This window comes from Choloepus didactylus, chromosome 5, assembly GCF_015220235.1.
Source record: "Choloepus didactylus isolate mChoDid1 chromosome 5, mChoDid1.pri, whole genome shotgun sequence".
Taxonomy (NCBI): domain Eukaryota; kingdom Metazoa; phylum Chordata; class Mammalia; order Pilosa; family Megalonychidae; genus Choloepus; species Choloepus didactylus.
Window position 1 is genome coordinate 64682145 of NC_051311.1, and position 14464 is coordinate 64696608.

General features: G+C 49.8%; 2 protein-coding genes across 2 annotated transcripts; both read right to left on the reverse strand.

Moving 5' to 3' along the window:
• Positions 1–3089: 3089 nt before the first annotated feature.
• Positions 3090–8371, reverse strand: FSCN3 (fascin actin-bundling protein 3). The gene is made up of 6 exons (XM_037837580.1): positions 8228–8371; positions 6498–7194; positions 6045–6163; positions 4233–4392; positions 3591–3761; positions 3090–3295 (listed from the first exon to the last, which is right to left on the reverse strand). The coding sequence occupies exons 1-6, from the start codon at positions 8369–8371 to the stop codon at positions 3090–3092; spliced, it is 1497 nt and encodes a 498-aa protein (XP_037693508.1).
• A 1495-nt stretch (positions 8372–9866) lies between these two features.
• Positions 9867–12919, reverse strand: ARF5 (ADP ribosylation factor 5). The gene is made up of 6 exons (XM_037837442.1): positions 12728–12919; positions 12108–12188; positions 11658–11767; positions 11106–11177; positions 10456–10581; positions 9867–10332 (listed from the first exon to the last, which is right to left on the reverse strand). The coding sequence occupies exons 1-6, from the start codon at positions 12792–12794 to the stop codon at positions 10246–10248; spliced, it is 543 nt and encodes a 180-aa protein (XP_037693370.1). The 5' UTR covers positions 12795–12919; the 3' UTR covers positions 9867–10245.
• Between the last annotated feature and the right edge of the window lie 1545 nt (positions 12920–14464).

A 14464-nucleotide genomic window follows, 5' to 3' on the forward strand; every position in this document is an offset into this window, starting at 1 on the left:
CTGGTGTTTTGCATTCTGGCAGCATTAGCAAACTGGGACAGGCAGGGAAGGGAAATATAACCAGGATTTGGTAACACAGTTTTATTTTCATTGTAGCTGTTTTAATGGTCATTTTCTGGTATGACAAGTGATTCTAGCTTTCCATTTATGATAGTGATAAAAATATTCTTTGCTAAATAAATTGTATTTAAGAGTTTATACCAATAAACACATTAATAGGGAAAATGGTAAATAAGGATCAGTATCATGACAATAGTGGAAGAATGACAGACATTTTGGAAGCCCTGTGTGGTGGCTTAGAGCTATGTACCCCAGAAAAATCATTATTCTTAGATTTAACCCATTCCTGTGGGTGTGAAACCATTGTAAATAGGACCTCTTGATGAGGCTATTTCAGTTAGGTGTGGCCCAACTGACTCAGGATGGGTCTTAATCCTATTATTGAAGGCCTTGCAGGAAAGGTCACAAAGAAAGAGAATGCAAGAGGCAGCAGACAGAAGCTGAAAGTCAACAGAATCTGGAAGAGAAAGGAGACGCCAGGAGAGGCCATCATGTGCATTGCCACATGACAGAAAAGCTAAGGACCAAGGATGGCTGGCAGCCAGCCCCAGAACACCAGTCTTCTGCGAGAAAGTCTTGCCTTGATGACACCTTGATTTTGGACTTCTCCTAGCCTCAAAACTGTGAGCCAATAAATCCCCATTGTATAAGGCAATCCATTGTATGGTACTTGCTTTGGCAGTTAGGAAACTGAAACACACTGCTTGGATGGAAAGAACATTGGACGTTAGAGTAAGACGAATGAGTCAGAGGTTCAGTTCTGATGTGGCCAGTCAAGGGACCTTGGGCAAAGCACTTTAGCTCCCTGTAGAAGGTGGGAAGCGGTGGGGAGGTATATTGCCCACCCTTGGCACAAAAGGTGGTAAACTGCAGGGGGAGGAGGACTGTGGGGCATAAGGTGTTATTACTGTACCATATGCCCATAGGAGCAACAATCTTTCAGTCTTTCTAGACTGAAAGGATACGTTTAGAGTCATATCTGGATTTTGAATCCCTCAGGACAAGGCTGGCTTTTCATGGGGTCACTGGGAATAGTCTTGGGATTCTGGTGGGGATGGGGAGGATCAATGGAAGAACTGGTTACCACTCAGCCCCCCACTTGAATAGAACTTAGAGAAGCCTAGGGTCTTAGTTTCCACCTTCACCCTGATTCCTACTCTATACTGACTCAGATTTACACAAGGATCTTGGGAGTGGCCTTTTGTGATGTATTGTTGATCGAAACAGGTGATGTACTAAACTGGGTAGGAAAAGTTGTATAACACATAGTCTTCTCATGGATCTCGTCTCTGGGGTTCCTGTTCTGATTAATGCAGTAGTTTCTTCTGGGGGTTTCTGATTTTGGTGGATGGCATCCCATTGACCTGGGGAGGGAAGAGGAAATAGAAACCTTCAGCATCAGTTAGCTATATGCTGATCTTTGGCTTTTAGGGGCAAACTTGGTAAGATCCTGTGGGAGGAGAGAGAATAAAGTGATTTGTCCCATCCTTGATGAGGGATCAGAACTAGACTTATGTGAAGTTAATTTATAAGAAAAGGTAGTAAAAATTATTCCAAAAATAAAATTAACGGAATAAAAAATGCTATCAGAGTTGATAGGGAGACTGCATTCAACAGGTAAGATTTCTTAAGAAATTGAGCTGGATTGGTAAAGACCTCTCATAAAGTCAGTGAAAGCATCCTCCAGACTAGGCTCTTTACCAAGATCTTACATTCATTATCTCATGTAATTTTCACAACAACCCTGTGAGATGGACACTGTGTTCCTATTTGACCCATGAGAAACAGGCTTTGTGAGGTTAATCTGTCCAAATTTAACCAATAAAACCGAATTGGAATCCAGGTCTCTCTGAGTCCAGAAATAAGCTCAACCACTATGATATACTGTTTACCAGAATGCCATACCTCGAAGGGGCCTAAGAAATTTAGCTTAATCCAAACTCTTAATGGAACAGATAAAAAAACTGAGGCCCAGTTGGATTTCATTTTATTTTTCCCAGTTTGGCCACAGCAAAGGGTTTGTAGAACAAACTGGTAGGAATTAGAGGTAAGTGAGGAGTGAGGGAAAAAAATGGAGACAATGGAGGAGTGAACATGCACTAAGGACCTATATTTAGATTCAGATTGTCATTTAACCTTCAGAACACCCTATAAGTAGATATTTTACAGGTAAGGAAACTGAGGCCTAGAAATGCTAAAGCAATGTGCTCAAGCTTACAGAGGTAGTGAAGACTGAAGCCTTACTAGCTCTTGATTCCAGACCTATGACATGAAAACCCAAGCTGTTCCTTTAACATCCTGTTACTCTCGAAGCCAGGAAAATGAGGTCAATTGTGAATGGGGCAGGACTAAGAGCAACAAGGTGCCCTGAAGAGTTGTGAACAAGAGAATGATGGAATGGAAGCTGCATTTAGGAAAGCTAACTTGGCAGCTGTGTGGAGAAGAGATTGGATAGGGTCAGATCTGATCGCAGGGTTAGATCTGACTGCAGAGCCCTAGAAACAGTGCAGACTTTTGGTGAAAAGCCTGGAACCAAGTGGTAGCAAGGGTAATTAAAGAGAAACATCCAAGAGGCATTGTTAAGGAAGTACCCAAGAATTTTCAGGGTTTGATGAAGGGAGTGGAAAGGGAGGAATGGAAGATGATGCCGAGGTCTTGAGCCTGAGAGCCTGGGAGTATGGCGATGCCCCAGTTGGCCATGGGGAAAGCAGCAAGCAGAAAATTGCCTTTGGAGGGGGGACGAGGAATCTAATTTCAGCTTTGTCTCCTCCAGGCTCACTCGCATAGACACGTGTCAGTGTGGCTTAATAGTGAGAAACTGAATCTGATTTCTTCTCCTCTCTACCAAGTCCAGGCTTAGGAGTCCAGTGAGGAAGGGCAAAGTTTTGGAATAAATGTCTGGAGTCATTCCAGTTGTGGGACAGAAGTCAGCCTGGGAGAGCATTGTGGTCTTACTATCACATGCCTCTCCATCCGCTTCTCTTGCCCCTCAGCTTCTGCTCTCCAACCCCTTACCCACCCAAACTTACCTAAAATTCCCAGATACACTCTTTGGTAATGTCTTCGCTATCGGCCAACAGGGTGCCACTTCGGTCGGCTCGCATGTAGAAGCCATTGGGTGCCAACACCGTGAGCAAGTTGCTCCCGTGTAGCTCTATACAGAAGTTGAGGGCAAACTTTCCCCAAGGGCGGAAGGTGCCAAAGGATGTTATGGACCAGAAGGATCCACCCTGTGCTGAGAGGGTAGAGCTCGGGTCAGTGAGGACTATTTCATGCAGCTCTGCCACTCTGCCCTGGTCACCCTGTCCTGGCAGTGCTGGCAGACCCTCTGTGGAAACTCAAGGGCCAGAGATTCAACTGGTTTCTGTTCTGCCAACCCACTCTGGGAGGCCCTGAAGTGTGAAAATAAACAGAAACCCTGAGTTTGCTTTCACGATGAGCAGGCCCTGAGTGACCAGCCCTGAAGTTGGAGTTGGGGCTGAGGCAGGGGCTGGACTGTGACCCTGGGGTGGGGAAGACGAGCTACTCACCCTGGAAGTGGTAGATGCCCTGGTGGCAGCGCAGCAGGTGGATGCAGTCAGGGTGGTCCAGGTCGCATTGCATGACGTCGTGCTCCGACGAGGTGCCCACATACCCATACCGACCCCGCAAGGCCAGGAAAGGGCGGTTGGCAAACCGAAACCCAAATTCCTCATTTGGGCCTGAGAGAAAGGGGGAGGAGTTATCTGGAAGGGCTGGCCTGAGATGTCTTCCCAGATGGAAGCAGGAGGGGAAAGACTAATTGCAGAGGGCTCTGGTTGATATTTTAACATTTACTGAACATCCACTTTGTGCCTAGCCTTATGCTGGGTGTTCATGAAATGTTTGCGAGAGAACCTAGCACAGTGCTGGGCTCAAGAAATTTTCGTATTTTTCCTTCCTTTGAGATATGTTCACTTATCTCTGATTCTAAGCCTGTGAAGAAGACTGGGCGAATATCATCTCTATGTTTACCGACCATTAAACTGAGGTTCAAAGAGGTAGTTTTTCTGAGTGGCTACAAAAATTCAGTAGCTGAGCAAGTATACAAACCCAAATCTTCTGACCCCAACTCAGGTGCTCTATGGGATCCCAGCTCCCTCTCAAATCATCCCTGACTCGGAAAAACCTAGCAGGAGGGCTGCCCTGCTCACCTGGAATGGTGGCATTGGCCATCAGCAGGCCATTGGCTGCGATGCCCAGGAAGCGCCCGTTGGAGGACTGCAGGGAGATTCTGCCACAATTCCAGTGCACGTGGAAGAAGGTGTCAGACTCCATCGGGTGTCCATCAGCCCTTATCTTCCTGTGGCGCCTCTGGAGAGGATATCGGGAACAGGGAGAGGGAGCAAGGACCAAGAATCTCAGCTTCTTTCCCATCATTTTTATTTCTAGACCCTCTTCCTCACATACCACCCATCAACCTTTTTCATTCCCCCAGGGTGGGTATGCTTTAGGCTTTCAGCTCTGTTTTAGAAAACAGGTGTGCCCTATGTTCCCCACCTATACCCCCAACCACCACTTCCCCTCCCCCAGTCTGTGCTGTATCTCAGAACCCAGCATCAAAAAGGCAACTGGATGTCAGTATGGAAAAAAAAAAATCAACCTCGACCCTTACTCCAAAATCATTTCAAAATGGATCACAGACATAAAAGTGAAAGATAAACCATAAATCTTCTAGAGGCAAAAAACCAGGAGAAAATCTTTGTGACTTTGGGGAGTAGGCAATGCTTTCTTGAGACAAAAAAGAACTAACCATTTAAAAAAATGGAAAAATTGAACTCCAAAATTAAAAAACTTTTCTTTTCAAAAGACACAATTAAGAAAATGAAAAGTCAAGCCACAGACTGGGAGAAAATATTTACACTACATATATCTGACTAAGGACTTGAATTCAGAACATATAAGGAACTCTCAGCAATCAATAATAAGACAAGCAACTCAATTAAAAATGGGCAAAAGATCTCAACACCTCACTAGACACCTCACTAAAGAAGATATACAAATGGCAAATAGGCACATGGAAAGATGCTCAACATTATTAATTCTAAGGGAAATGCAAATTAAAGCTACGATGTCATTAAACGCCCACTAGAATGGCTGAAATTGAAAGAACAGACAATGCCAAGTGTTGATAAGTACAGGGACCAATTAGAATCCTCATACATTACTGATGGGAATGTAAAATGGTACAGTCAGCTTAGAAAACAGTTTGACATTTTCTTATGAAGTGAAACACACATTTATCATATGACCCAATAATTCCATTCTTAGGTATTTACCCAAGATCAATCAAAGTAAAAAGGTTTATATGTGAATGTTCATAGCAACTTTATTCATAATAACCCACACTGGAAACAAGCCAAATACTCTTCAACAAGTGAATGGATAAGCAAATTATGTTTGCGTTTATGAACGGCATTATGGAATACCTCTCAGCAATAAAAAGGAATGAACAACTGATACATGCAACCTCATAAATGAATCTCAAAAGTATTATGCTAGTGAAAGAAGCAGACATACTGTACATACGTATAATTCTATTTATATGAAATCATAAAGTAGGCAAATCTAACCTATAGTTAGTGACAGAAAACAGATCAGTTGTACCCTGGGATCAAGAGTAGTGTGTTGCTAACTGCAAAGGGGAAAGAATAAATTTAGGGGGAGGGAAATAGTCTCTGACTTGATTGTATTATGTTGGCATGGATGTGTACATTTGTCAAAACTTAAAATGGGCGCATTTTATTGTATGTAAATTATGCCTCAATAAAGTTAGCTTAAAAAAAGAAAAAAAGAGGTCCCATTAGATGAAAATGGGCCCAGTGAATGAAACTGAATGTTTACTAAAAGGGCATCCACAGCTCACCTCACCATTTGGTCATCTACCTTGAGGGAAGGGAAAGTGTGCTTAGAGAGGGTGAGCTCAGGGCTTAAGATTCCTCTTGCGCCGAAAGCCAAGGTCTCACCTGGGCCAGGTAGCAGCCATTGGTTGAACGAAGCTGCAAGGTGGGGCTCTCGCGGTCACATTCAAACTGGAACAAGGACGTTGGGGTTAAGTGCTCAGAGGCAGCGCACACCTCAACATCTGCAGAGGAAGAACATGTCAGAGGAAGCCAGAGTCCTGGCCTCACCCTCAGTCTCAGCTCTTCCTCCAAGCTCTATTCCTCTGCTTTTCCTCCTCAGCCTCCATCTCCTTAAGTTGGATCAGACACTTATTAGCCTAGAGAAGACCCAAGTGACTTTTCTGTAAAGCCCATCTTCCCTGCTTTTCTGTCCTCCATGGCATGAAAGACCCTCATGGGTGCCCAGCATCTTCTTTATCAGCAGGTTCAGAAACCTCCTTGTGATTCCAAACCATCTCCCTCTTTTCAGTAGCCAGCCCTTCCTCCCTCCATGGCTGTGAGGGACCCGGCACTTGCCGTAGAAGACCGAGATGAACTTCCGAGCCTTGGACTTGAGGGTGACCCAGGTGGGACAGTGCTGCAGGCTGAACCACTCCTCTCCCCTAAGGGGATTGGAGCCCAAGCCCAGGAGCAGACGGGAGCCCTGTGGATATAACCTGCCCCCTTCACCATCGGTCAGTGTCACCAATCCTCCAGGCCGCACTTGCATGTGGAAAGCTGTCTGTGATGAGGGCTCGGTGACCAGCCGGTCTAAGTGGGACAAGAAGTAGTGCGTAGAGGTCTCTAGGTGGTAGCATCCATCTTGGAAATGCAACAGGAAGCCACATTCCTCCAGGCAGGGAACTGGAGCATCTACCCAAACGCGGCCCACAGTGGGGTCAGCCCGGGCATAGCATTGGTGGAGAGGGCTGTACAGGATCACGTGGACATGCAGGGCTGGCCGGGGGGCCCACATATGGTAGGCTGAGAGGACCCTGGAATTGCAGAACACTTCTTCACCATCGGACTCCAGATAACGACCAGTGATTACGCACTGGAGTGTCCACTTGCAGTTCCGGTGGAAACGGAGTAGGAAGCATCCGTGGTGGCTGGCCCTTGGTTGGCCATAGCACACAGAGCCATCCCCCTCGGGCAGAAGATAGAGGCCCTGCAAGCTTCTTAGTCGGACCACAGCCTGTGTCTCATGCTCATTGCTCACCAGGAGCTCCCAGGTCTGGAGGCATCAGGAGGGAGAGGAGGAAAGTCAGTACAGCTAGATGACTAGACCAGGGAATCCCTACAGCCACCACCCCCAGCATCACCCCAGCACCTTCATGGAGACCAACTACCTTCCCCTCCACATCAGCTCTGGTGTCCTCTTTGCTGTCAGCCCTTCCACCCTCCCAACCCATAGCCGTCAGAATATCTCAGGGCACCTCCCCATGGGAGCCACAGGGCTTCTCAAGAGCCAAAGAAAAACTTGTAGATGCCCACTGCCTCCAACTACAGAAGGTAAACTTCCCACTCCCTTCTTTGATCCCTTCATTCAATACCTTTTACAAGAAATTTTCCAAGAAACACTTTGACTTTTGTCTTTTTTTCTCTCTTCCTCACTACTGGCCCCAGTAGCACACTCAGCCAACATTTTGCTCCTCAAAGGCCACCTCCCCAACATGGCAGGAGAGAAGCAAGATCTCTTAGAGACAGGCCCTGGGCATCCTGAGGGACTCTCTCCAGAGAGGAGAGTGGGAGCACGTTGGTTGAGATGCAGTTGTCTGGTTTAGCTGTCATCATACTTGTTACAAGTGGAAGGACGTTGGTCCTGCGTCACTCAGGCACCAACTATCTTAGGGCTTCTAGAGTACCCCATTCTCCCTAATCTATAACTAGAACAGAAATATAGGACTTGCAGTAGCTCCATTGGTCCACCTTCCCCAGGATGCCCACAATCCTGCATCCCAGCCTGGGCCCTCCAACCCTCCTTTGTGATGACAACCACTCTGAGCTGGGGATGGAGGGTAGGAAGCAGCCAGAGCAGGACAAGCCAGGAAGGCCAGGGCTGAGGCATCACTGCATGAACTAGGTTTGGTGACAGGGAGATGGAGCAATGGAGACACATGGGCAAAAGCATGGCCACGTGGGTCTTGGCCTGGCCATGGCAGAGGCTAGAAGAGTGATTAGGCTGAGTGTACCCTCCACCCCCCTGCCATCTAAAGGAGACCCCGACCATTTGGAAAATTGGTTCCAGTGCAGGTTTGCTTTGTTACCTGTCTCCTGCCCAAACCCTTTGCCGCAGCAGTGACCGTATTCTTACACGCCTCAAAAGTGAGGTAGGTTCCTGCCCAGCTGATGAGACCAACCCTTAGGTCCTCCGGCTTGGGTTGTCTTTGCATCCATTCCCCCTCCTCCATGGGGCCGGCGCCACAGGTGATGACTCGGTCCGGCCCAGCCTTCCCCCCGGTGGCAAGGGTCCACAGGCCATAGGGCCCGGAATGAGCCCCGCAGTACCCACGGGAAGACGTTCCCAGAGGGAACCTCCCAGACAGAGGCTGGCCTTGGGCCCAGTGCCTCTGTGACCCGGGAGCATTGTGACTGTGGAGGGCTGCCTCTTATCCCACCACAGTGGGGAAAGGGCACTGGCTCAGCAATCAATTCATGGCCCAGGGCCTCTGGCGCTCACCTCCCTATGCCACCACCCAGCTAAGACTGAGCATCCAAACATTGAGTCTGTGCCAGTGCCCACATGTCACTTCAGGCAAGTCCCTCCCCTTCTTTGCCTCTGTTTCTCATTTTGATAACAGGGTAGAGACCAACCTCTTTCCTCCCTAGGGAGTGGGCTCACTGGATCCCTTGGGGCTCAAGTGTCTTTTGAGTTCCAAATGTCTGAGAAAAATTTATGAACTTTTACGGTCCTTACAATGATGAGGCTAAAATGTCTCAGAGGTTATTTCTCAGGGAGCATGAGGAAACCCTAGATAGATGACCCATAAAGAGCCTGAGGGATGGCTCAGGACGAGTAAGAATGGCTTAGGTGGATAGAGCACTGGGCTCCCCTCAACATCTCCTAGCTGCACTCAGGTGGGCAGGACAGGTGCCTTGGCAGACAGCCAGTGCTGCCTGTAGGGATACCAGCTCCATTTCCAGGTCCCCATTACTAGGAGCCCCTGGGACTCACTTCCTGAAAAGTTCATGGAGAAAACCCAGTCCAGAACCTGGAGAAACTGACAACAGGAAAGAAAATGGAAGAATGGGAAAAAAATGGTGGTGTGATTACTGGTGTTTAAGCTTTGCTGGGATCCAAAGGAAAATGGACAGAGTCAGCCATGCTTGGAGAATAGCCCACAGTCCTTGTTCCTTACATGTGCTTCCCTGTTCCCCATAGGGGGGACATCTCTTAGGGAGAAAGTCTCAGTGGTGAACAAGGGATTGTAATCTCCCGGACTGCCAATGTTTTGTAAAATATTGCTAATAGACTGTGCCAGGGCCTTAGACCGGTCCCAGTGAATCACAATTTCTGGGGTGCATTTCTAATGCGCATTCCGTCTCCCTCAGAGTTTAATGTGCATAGCCACTATTAAGAACCACTGCTCTAGGTAACCAGGAGATGGATGGGAAAGGGGATTTACGTGGTTTACAGAATCATAAAGGCAGTGCCTGCTACCCTCAGCAAAGGCTCCCTGGAGTTGGGGAAAGAAGGGGGGTTTCCTCCACTGGAACCCCTAAAGTATTTTCCAGCATCAAGAATAAGGAAAGAGGGAGAAGCTGAATTGCATGACGACTGCAATGCAGGGAGGGGGTTCATCTTGCAGTCTTAGCTGCTTTGAGCCTCCCCCATGTTGCCTCTTTCCTCCCAATGCCCCAGCCAACCCCACCCTTGCCCCATTCTAGGCTACAGACAACACAGTGTACAAACCACAGCAAATTTATTACTCAATATCCAGTGCCACATCATAGCACCACCCAGAGCCCTCACCTTCCCCCAACCTGGCCCCAAGGGTACACCCAAAATGGAAAAAAAACACCAACGGAAACCCCAGATCCCTGCTCCTCCTTTGGAAGCCCCTTCCACAGGTCCCAGCAGGCGGAGAGTGGACCCCTCTGTGCCCACAGAGTGAAGCTCCAGGCTCCAACATCAGAGAGAACATGCAGGCAGGAGCAGGAGCAGAGGTCTGTGTCTGCTGGGGAGGAGTAGGAGGGAAGGGCACTGCCTGAGGAGTCCGGGAGGCTGGTCATCCCGGGGATGCACGTGGAAGCTTCCGGGCAGCAGGGGCCTGCCCCTGGCTGGTTAGCGCTTTGACAGCTCGTGAGACAGCCAGTCCAGCCCGTCGTACAGGCCTGTGCCTTGGGTGGCACAGGTGGCCTGGACATACCACTGTGGGGAGAAGAAAGGAGGTGGTCATCAGCAGGGAAGAAAACGGGGTGCCTTTATATCCTTGCCCCAGGCTGAGGCTCCCTTGGGGGAGGCAGGATCCAGTGGGAGGGGAGGGATCCTTACCGTACGACTGCGCAAGTGCTGTAGTCCCAGTTTGTCAGTCAGCTCGCTCACGGGCATGGCGTTGGGCATGTCTTGCTTGTTGGCAAACACTAGCAGCACCGCATCCCGCAGCTCATCCTCCTGCAACTAAGAAGGGAGGAGAGGGGGCAGGACCTGTGGTTCCAGCAGCGTCTCCTGTGTTCCTCCTGCTGTGCTGGAAATACCCCTTTCTACTTTCCACCTTATTTGTGGGAAAATAATAGATTCATGTAATGTATTGATGAGTGCTAAAAGTACAGGGTTATGAATGAGCCTGAGGTCCCCTAGGCCTTATCTCCAGGAAAGGCATTTTTCTAATGACCAAATTTCCAAATAGGAAAACCAAAATGTAAAATGATGTTTCCCTCCACCACATATTAATCCCCCTCCCCATCAACTTCTCAGATTTGGAATGTGGAGGTATGAGAATTCAAGGAAAAAGTCAGTTCTATGCTTTTTTACCTGTTCCAAACCAAAAGCCGTGTGAGATAAACAACATGGCTGTGTCCACAAGGGAAAGCGTACCTTCTTGGCCTTCAAAAGCTATGAGACGTTCCCTGACTTCCACACCAGCCCCGAGATCTCTTTGTCCCCAAACCAAGGGCTCAGTTCCCAGGGCTCTGGGTGCTCACCATCTTCTGGAGTTCATCAGCAGATTCCTGGACCCGCTCTCGGTCATTACTGTCCACCACGAAGATGAGGCCCTGGGTGGGAAGAAAGAAAAGGAAAAAGGAACAATCACTCCCAACTGGGATGTGCCCTAGTCTGCTCCTCTCTCTCTTCTTTCCTTCTTTAATTGGGTCTAAACCTCTCCTGCCCAGTAAGCTTCCACCAAGGCTCTGCAGAAGCCCTAGCACAGCTGGAGACATCACAGCAAAGGATACAGCCTCTGTCCTCAAGGAGCAAGTGGTCCAGCTAAAAGATGTTCAAGGGAACAGGCAGTAAAGCTATGTGATGAGAGTTCAATCAGTCAGCATGGACCCAAGAACCCTGCTTCTCAGAAGTCTAAGGTGGTGAAGTCACAGAAGAAGGCTAAGACAAGTTCTGAAGGATGAGTAGGGACCAGCCAAGAAAAGGGAGAGGAAGGGGAAGGTCTTTCCCTGGCCTCGAGGCCCAGCCTAGGCTACCTTCTCTGGCCTAGCCCTAATTTCTCTTCCTTGGGGATGGGGAGTCCAACCCCCTACCTGAGTGTTCTGGAAGTAGTGCCGCCACAGAGGCCGAATCTTGTCCTGGCCTCCCACGTCCCAGACCGTGAAACAGATGTTCTTATATTCTACTGTTTCCACATTGAAGCCTGCAGATAATTGGGTACAAATATGGGAAAAGTCTTTTAAGGAAGGAACTCACTAAAACTACTTGGATCTCAGCAGGAACACAAAACCAGAAGACAGTGATCAAGATTCAGGGGGAAAAGAACCCCAGAGCACCGGCAGTCAACAGCTGGGGCGGGGCTAGGTCACATCCACCCCGCCTCCGGCACTATCCCCCGGCAAGTAGAGAGATACCCAGACCCACTTCTCAAGTAGCCATATCTGATGTCAGGGTCAGCTCCGGGTAGGGAGATAAGGGCCTCCGGTAGAACCCGGAGCATACCCTGAGAAGGATCGCCGCGGCGCTCCCGCTCCCCGGCTCACCTATGGTGGGGATGGTGGTGACAATCTCCCCCAATTTCAGTTTGTACAGGATTGTGGTCTTGCCAGCTGCATCCAAGCCAACTGCAACAAGAGAGGGCAGAAGGATAGAGATGGGAACGAGGGAGCCCCCTAGAGACTAGGGAAGGGGACAGGTCAGGACAGCGGGTGGTGACGGGGGCGGAGAGCCGGAGCGCCTCCAGGTGCGCGCTGTTACCCACCCTCGGGGCCTTCAGGGCAGTCACGATGATGTGAGCCAACTCCTGCCCCCAAAGTGGGCGAGGAGGGGGAAGAACTGGGGTTGGGGTTGGGGATGGGGGAGGTAAGGGACACGCGAGGAGGGCCGCACTCCTCTAAAAGTCGTCCCCAAGGGCGGAATCCTCCCTTCTTACCAGCCGGGGCAGAGGGGCGGTTCACCCCACCCAGGCCCGCAGCTCCCGGTCTCAGGCCTCAGGGGCGGCGCTGCAGACCGGGACCCGCCCGAGGGCAGCGGTCCTGGGGGGTGAGGAGGTGGGTGAGGCGGGGTCAGAGATCCGGGTGAGCCCGGCTGGAGGGGCGCGGGGGAGGGAGGGCTGTGCGGGGGCCCGCGCCCCTCTCCGGGCCGCGAGCTTGGTCTGTCTCACCCATGAGGATCCGCATCTGCTTCTTCCCGAAGATCCGCGAAAAGAGCGCGGACACGGTGAGGCCCATGGCGGGGCCCGGGGGAGGGGGCGCGGGCACGGGCGCCGGGTGCAGGCTGGAGGCGGCCGGCCGCGGGGCACGGGACGCAGCAGCAGCAGCAGCAGCAGCAGCAGCAGCAGCAGAAACAGCAGCGGGAGGCTCCGCCGCCCCCGCCTCCGCGCGTCCTGGCCCGCCCTACGTCACCGCGGGCCCACCCCCGCCCCAGCTCCGCCCCCCATCCCCCTCCCGCCCGCTCCCGCTCCAAGGGAAGCTAAAGCCGAGCAAGTCTCCTCATCTCTGTATCCTGCGCGGGCTTTAAAGAGGGTAAGGGTCCAGGCCTCGGCAGTTTCTAGCTCGCCTATCAGGTTTGTGGCTGCTAAACCAACAGCCCGAAAGGGGCTGAGGAAAAGCAACTCTCCAAGTCGCCCTGTCCCCCCATCTTCAATGACCGGCCGCTGGGACTTGGCGTCCGTTCTGTTGGCGTCCAGGCCACTCTGGGCTCCGGGATAGCCTTTGATAGCTAGCTGCACCGAGTGCCTGCACCGCCCTCCCGAGGAGAGCGGGCACTCCGTGAAAGGCTCCTTCCTATTCCTCCCTTTTGCCTCCTCAGCTCCTAGTGAGGGGCTTTGCGCTTAGTAGGTGATAAAGGACTGTAGGATCACGTGAGGAATGCGCAGGAGGTGGGGGAAGAAGATGCTCTGGTGATAACTAGCTTTCAAAGTTCTTTAAAACGCCTGCTTTATAGCTCCCCAATCAGTAGTGATTTTCAGCCCGGCAGCGTGGTCGCAGAACTCTGGAGAACTCTACCTTCGCCTCGATTCTCTGGGAACACTGCCTTTCAGTGTGCGCCCACGCAGCCTTTCTGAAGTTCCTTCCTCAGCGTTGCCACAGACATGGGGACCTGGATTAATGCACACCTATCCAGAGTTTGTGGGGCCCTTGGCTCCCTAGACCCAAAGAACTAAACGAATAATTCCCCCTCTTAGGATCTAAGGGGAACAGCAAGAGAGGAATGAACTTATATTTCTTCTAAGGCAGAGACTGGGTAAATACCAGGCACCTAACTTAAGCGAAACAAAATGCTTGTTGGGTTAAACTGGACTGATAAGGAAATCAGAGGAGCAAGTGCAGCCATTATATCTATTCTGGATTCCCAGTGGGTTTCTAGGATCAATTGCTTATGGACCAGACATGGTGAGGTGGGCTGGGAATCAGAGAACGCTTATTCATTCATTCCTTCATTCATTCACTCAATAAATATTTGTTGAGTGCCTCCTATGGGCCAGCACCGTTCCAAGTCTTAGTTTTAATCCGTGTTTTGGCATTTTTTGAAAGTTTGCCTTGAACAGTCCTTAGAACTCTTTATCATTTTCTCATCTATAAAAGGACACTAATATCTGCCCTACTTATCTCAAGGGATTATGGTGAAGATTAAAATGATGAGATAATGTGTCTAACTGTTTTGTGTTAGACAGCTGGATGTCATCAGGGTCAGAAAGAAACGAGGTTGAACATACTTCTAGGATCTGCCCCATCCTGGCCCGCAATGTCTGGAATGAAAACAGACTTTGGGAACCAAGTATGCATGAGTGCATGATTTTCCTTCACTCTTCAGTCATATATTCCATTCCTAAGAAGGTTCTTAGAAGGTCAAAAAGTACATTTAAAAGAGTACCAATATAATAGCACAACTAGTGGTC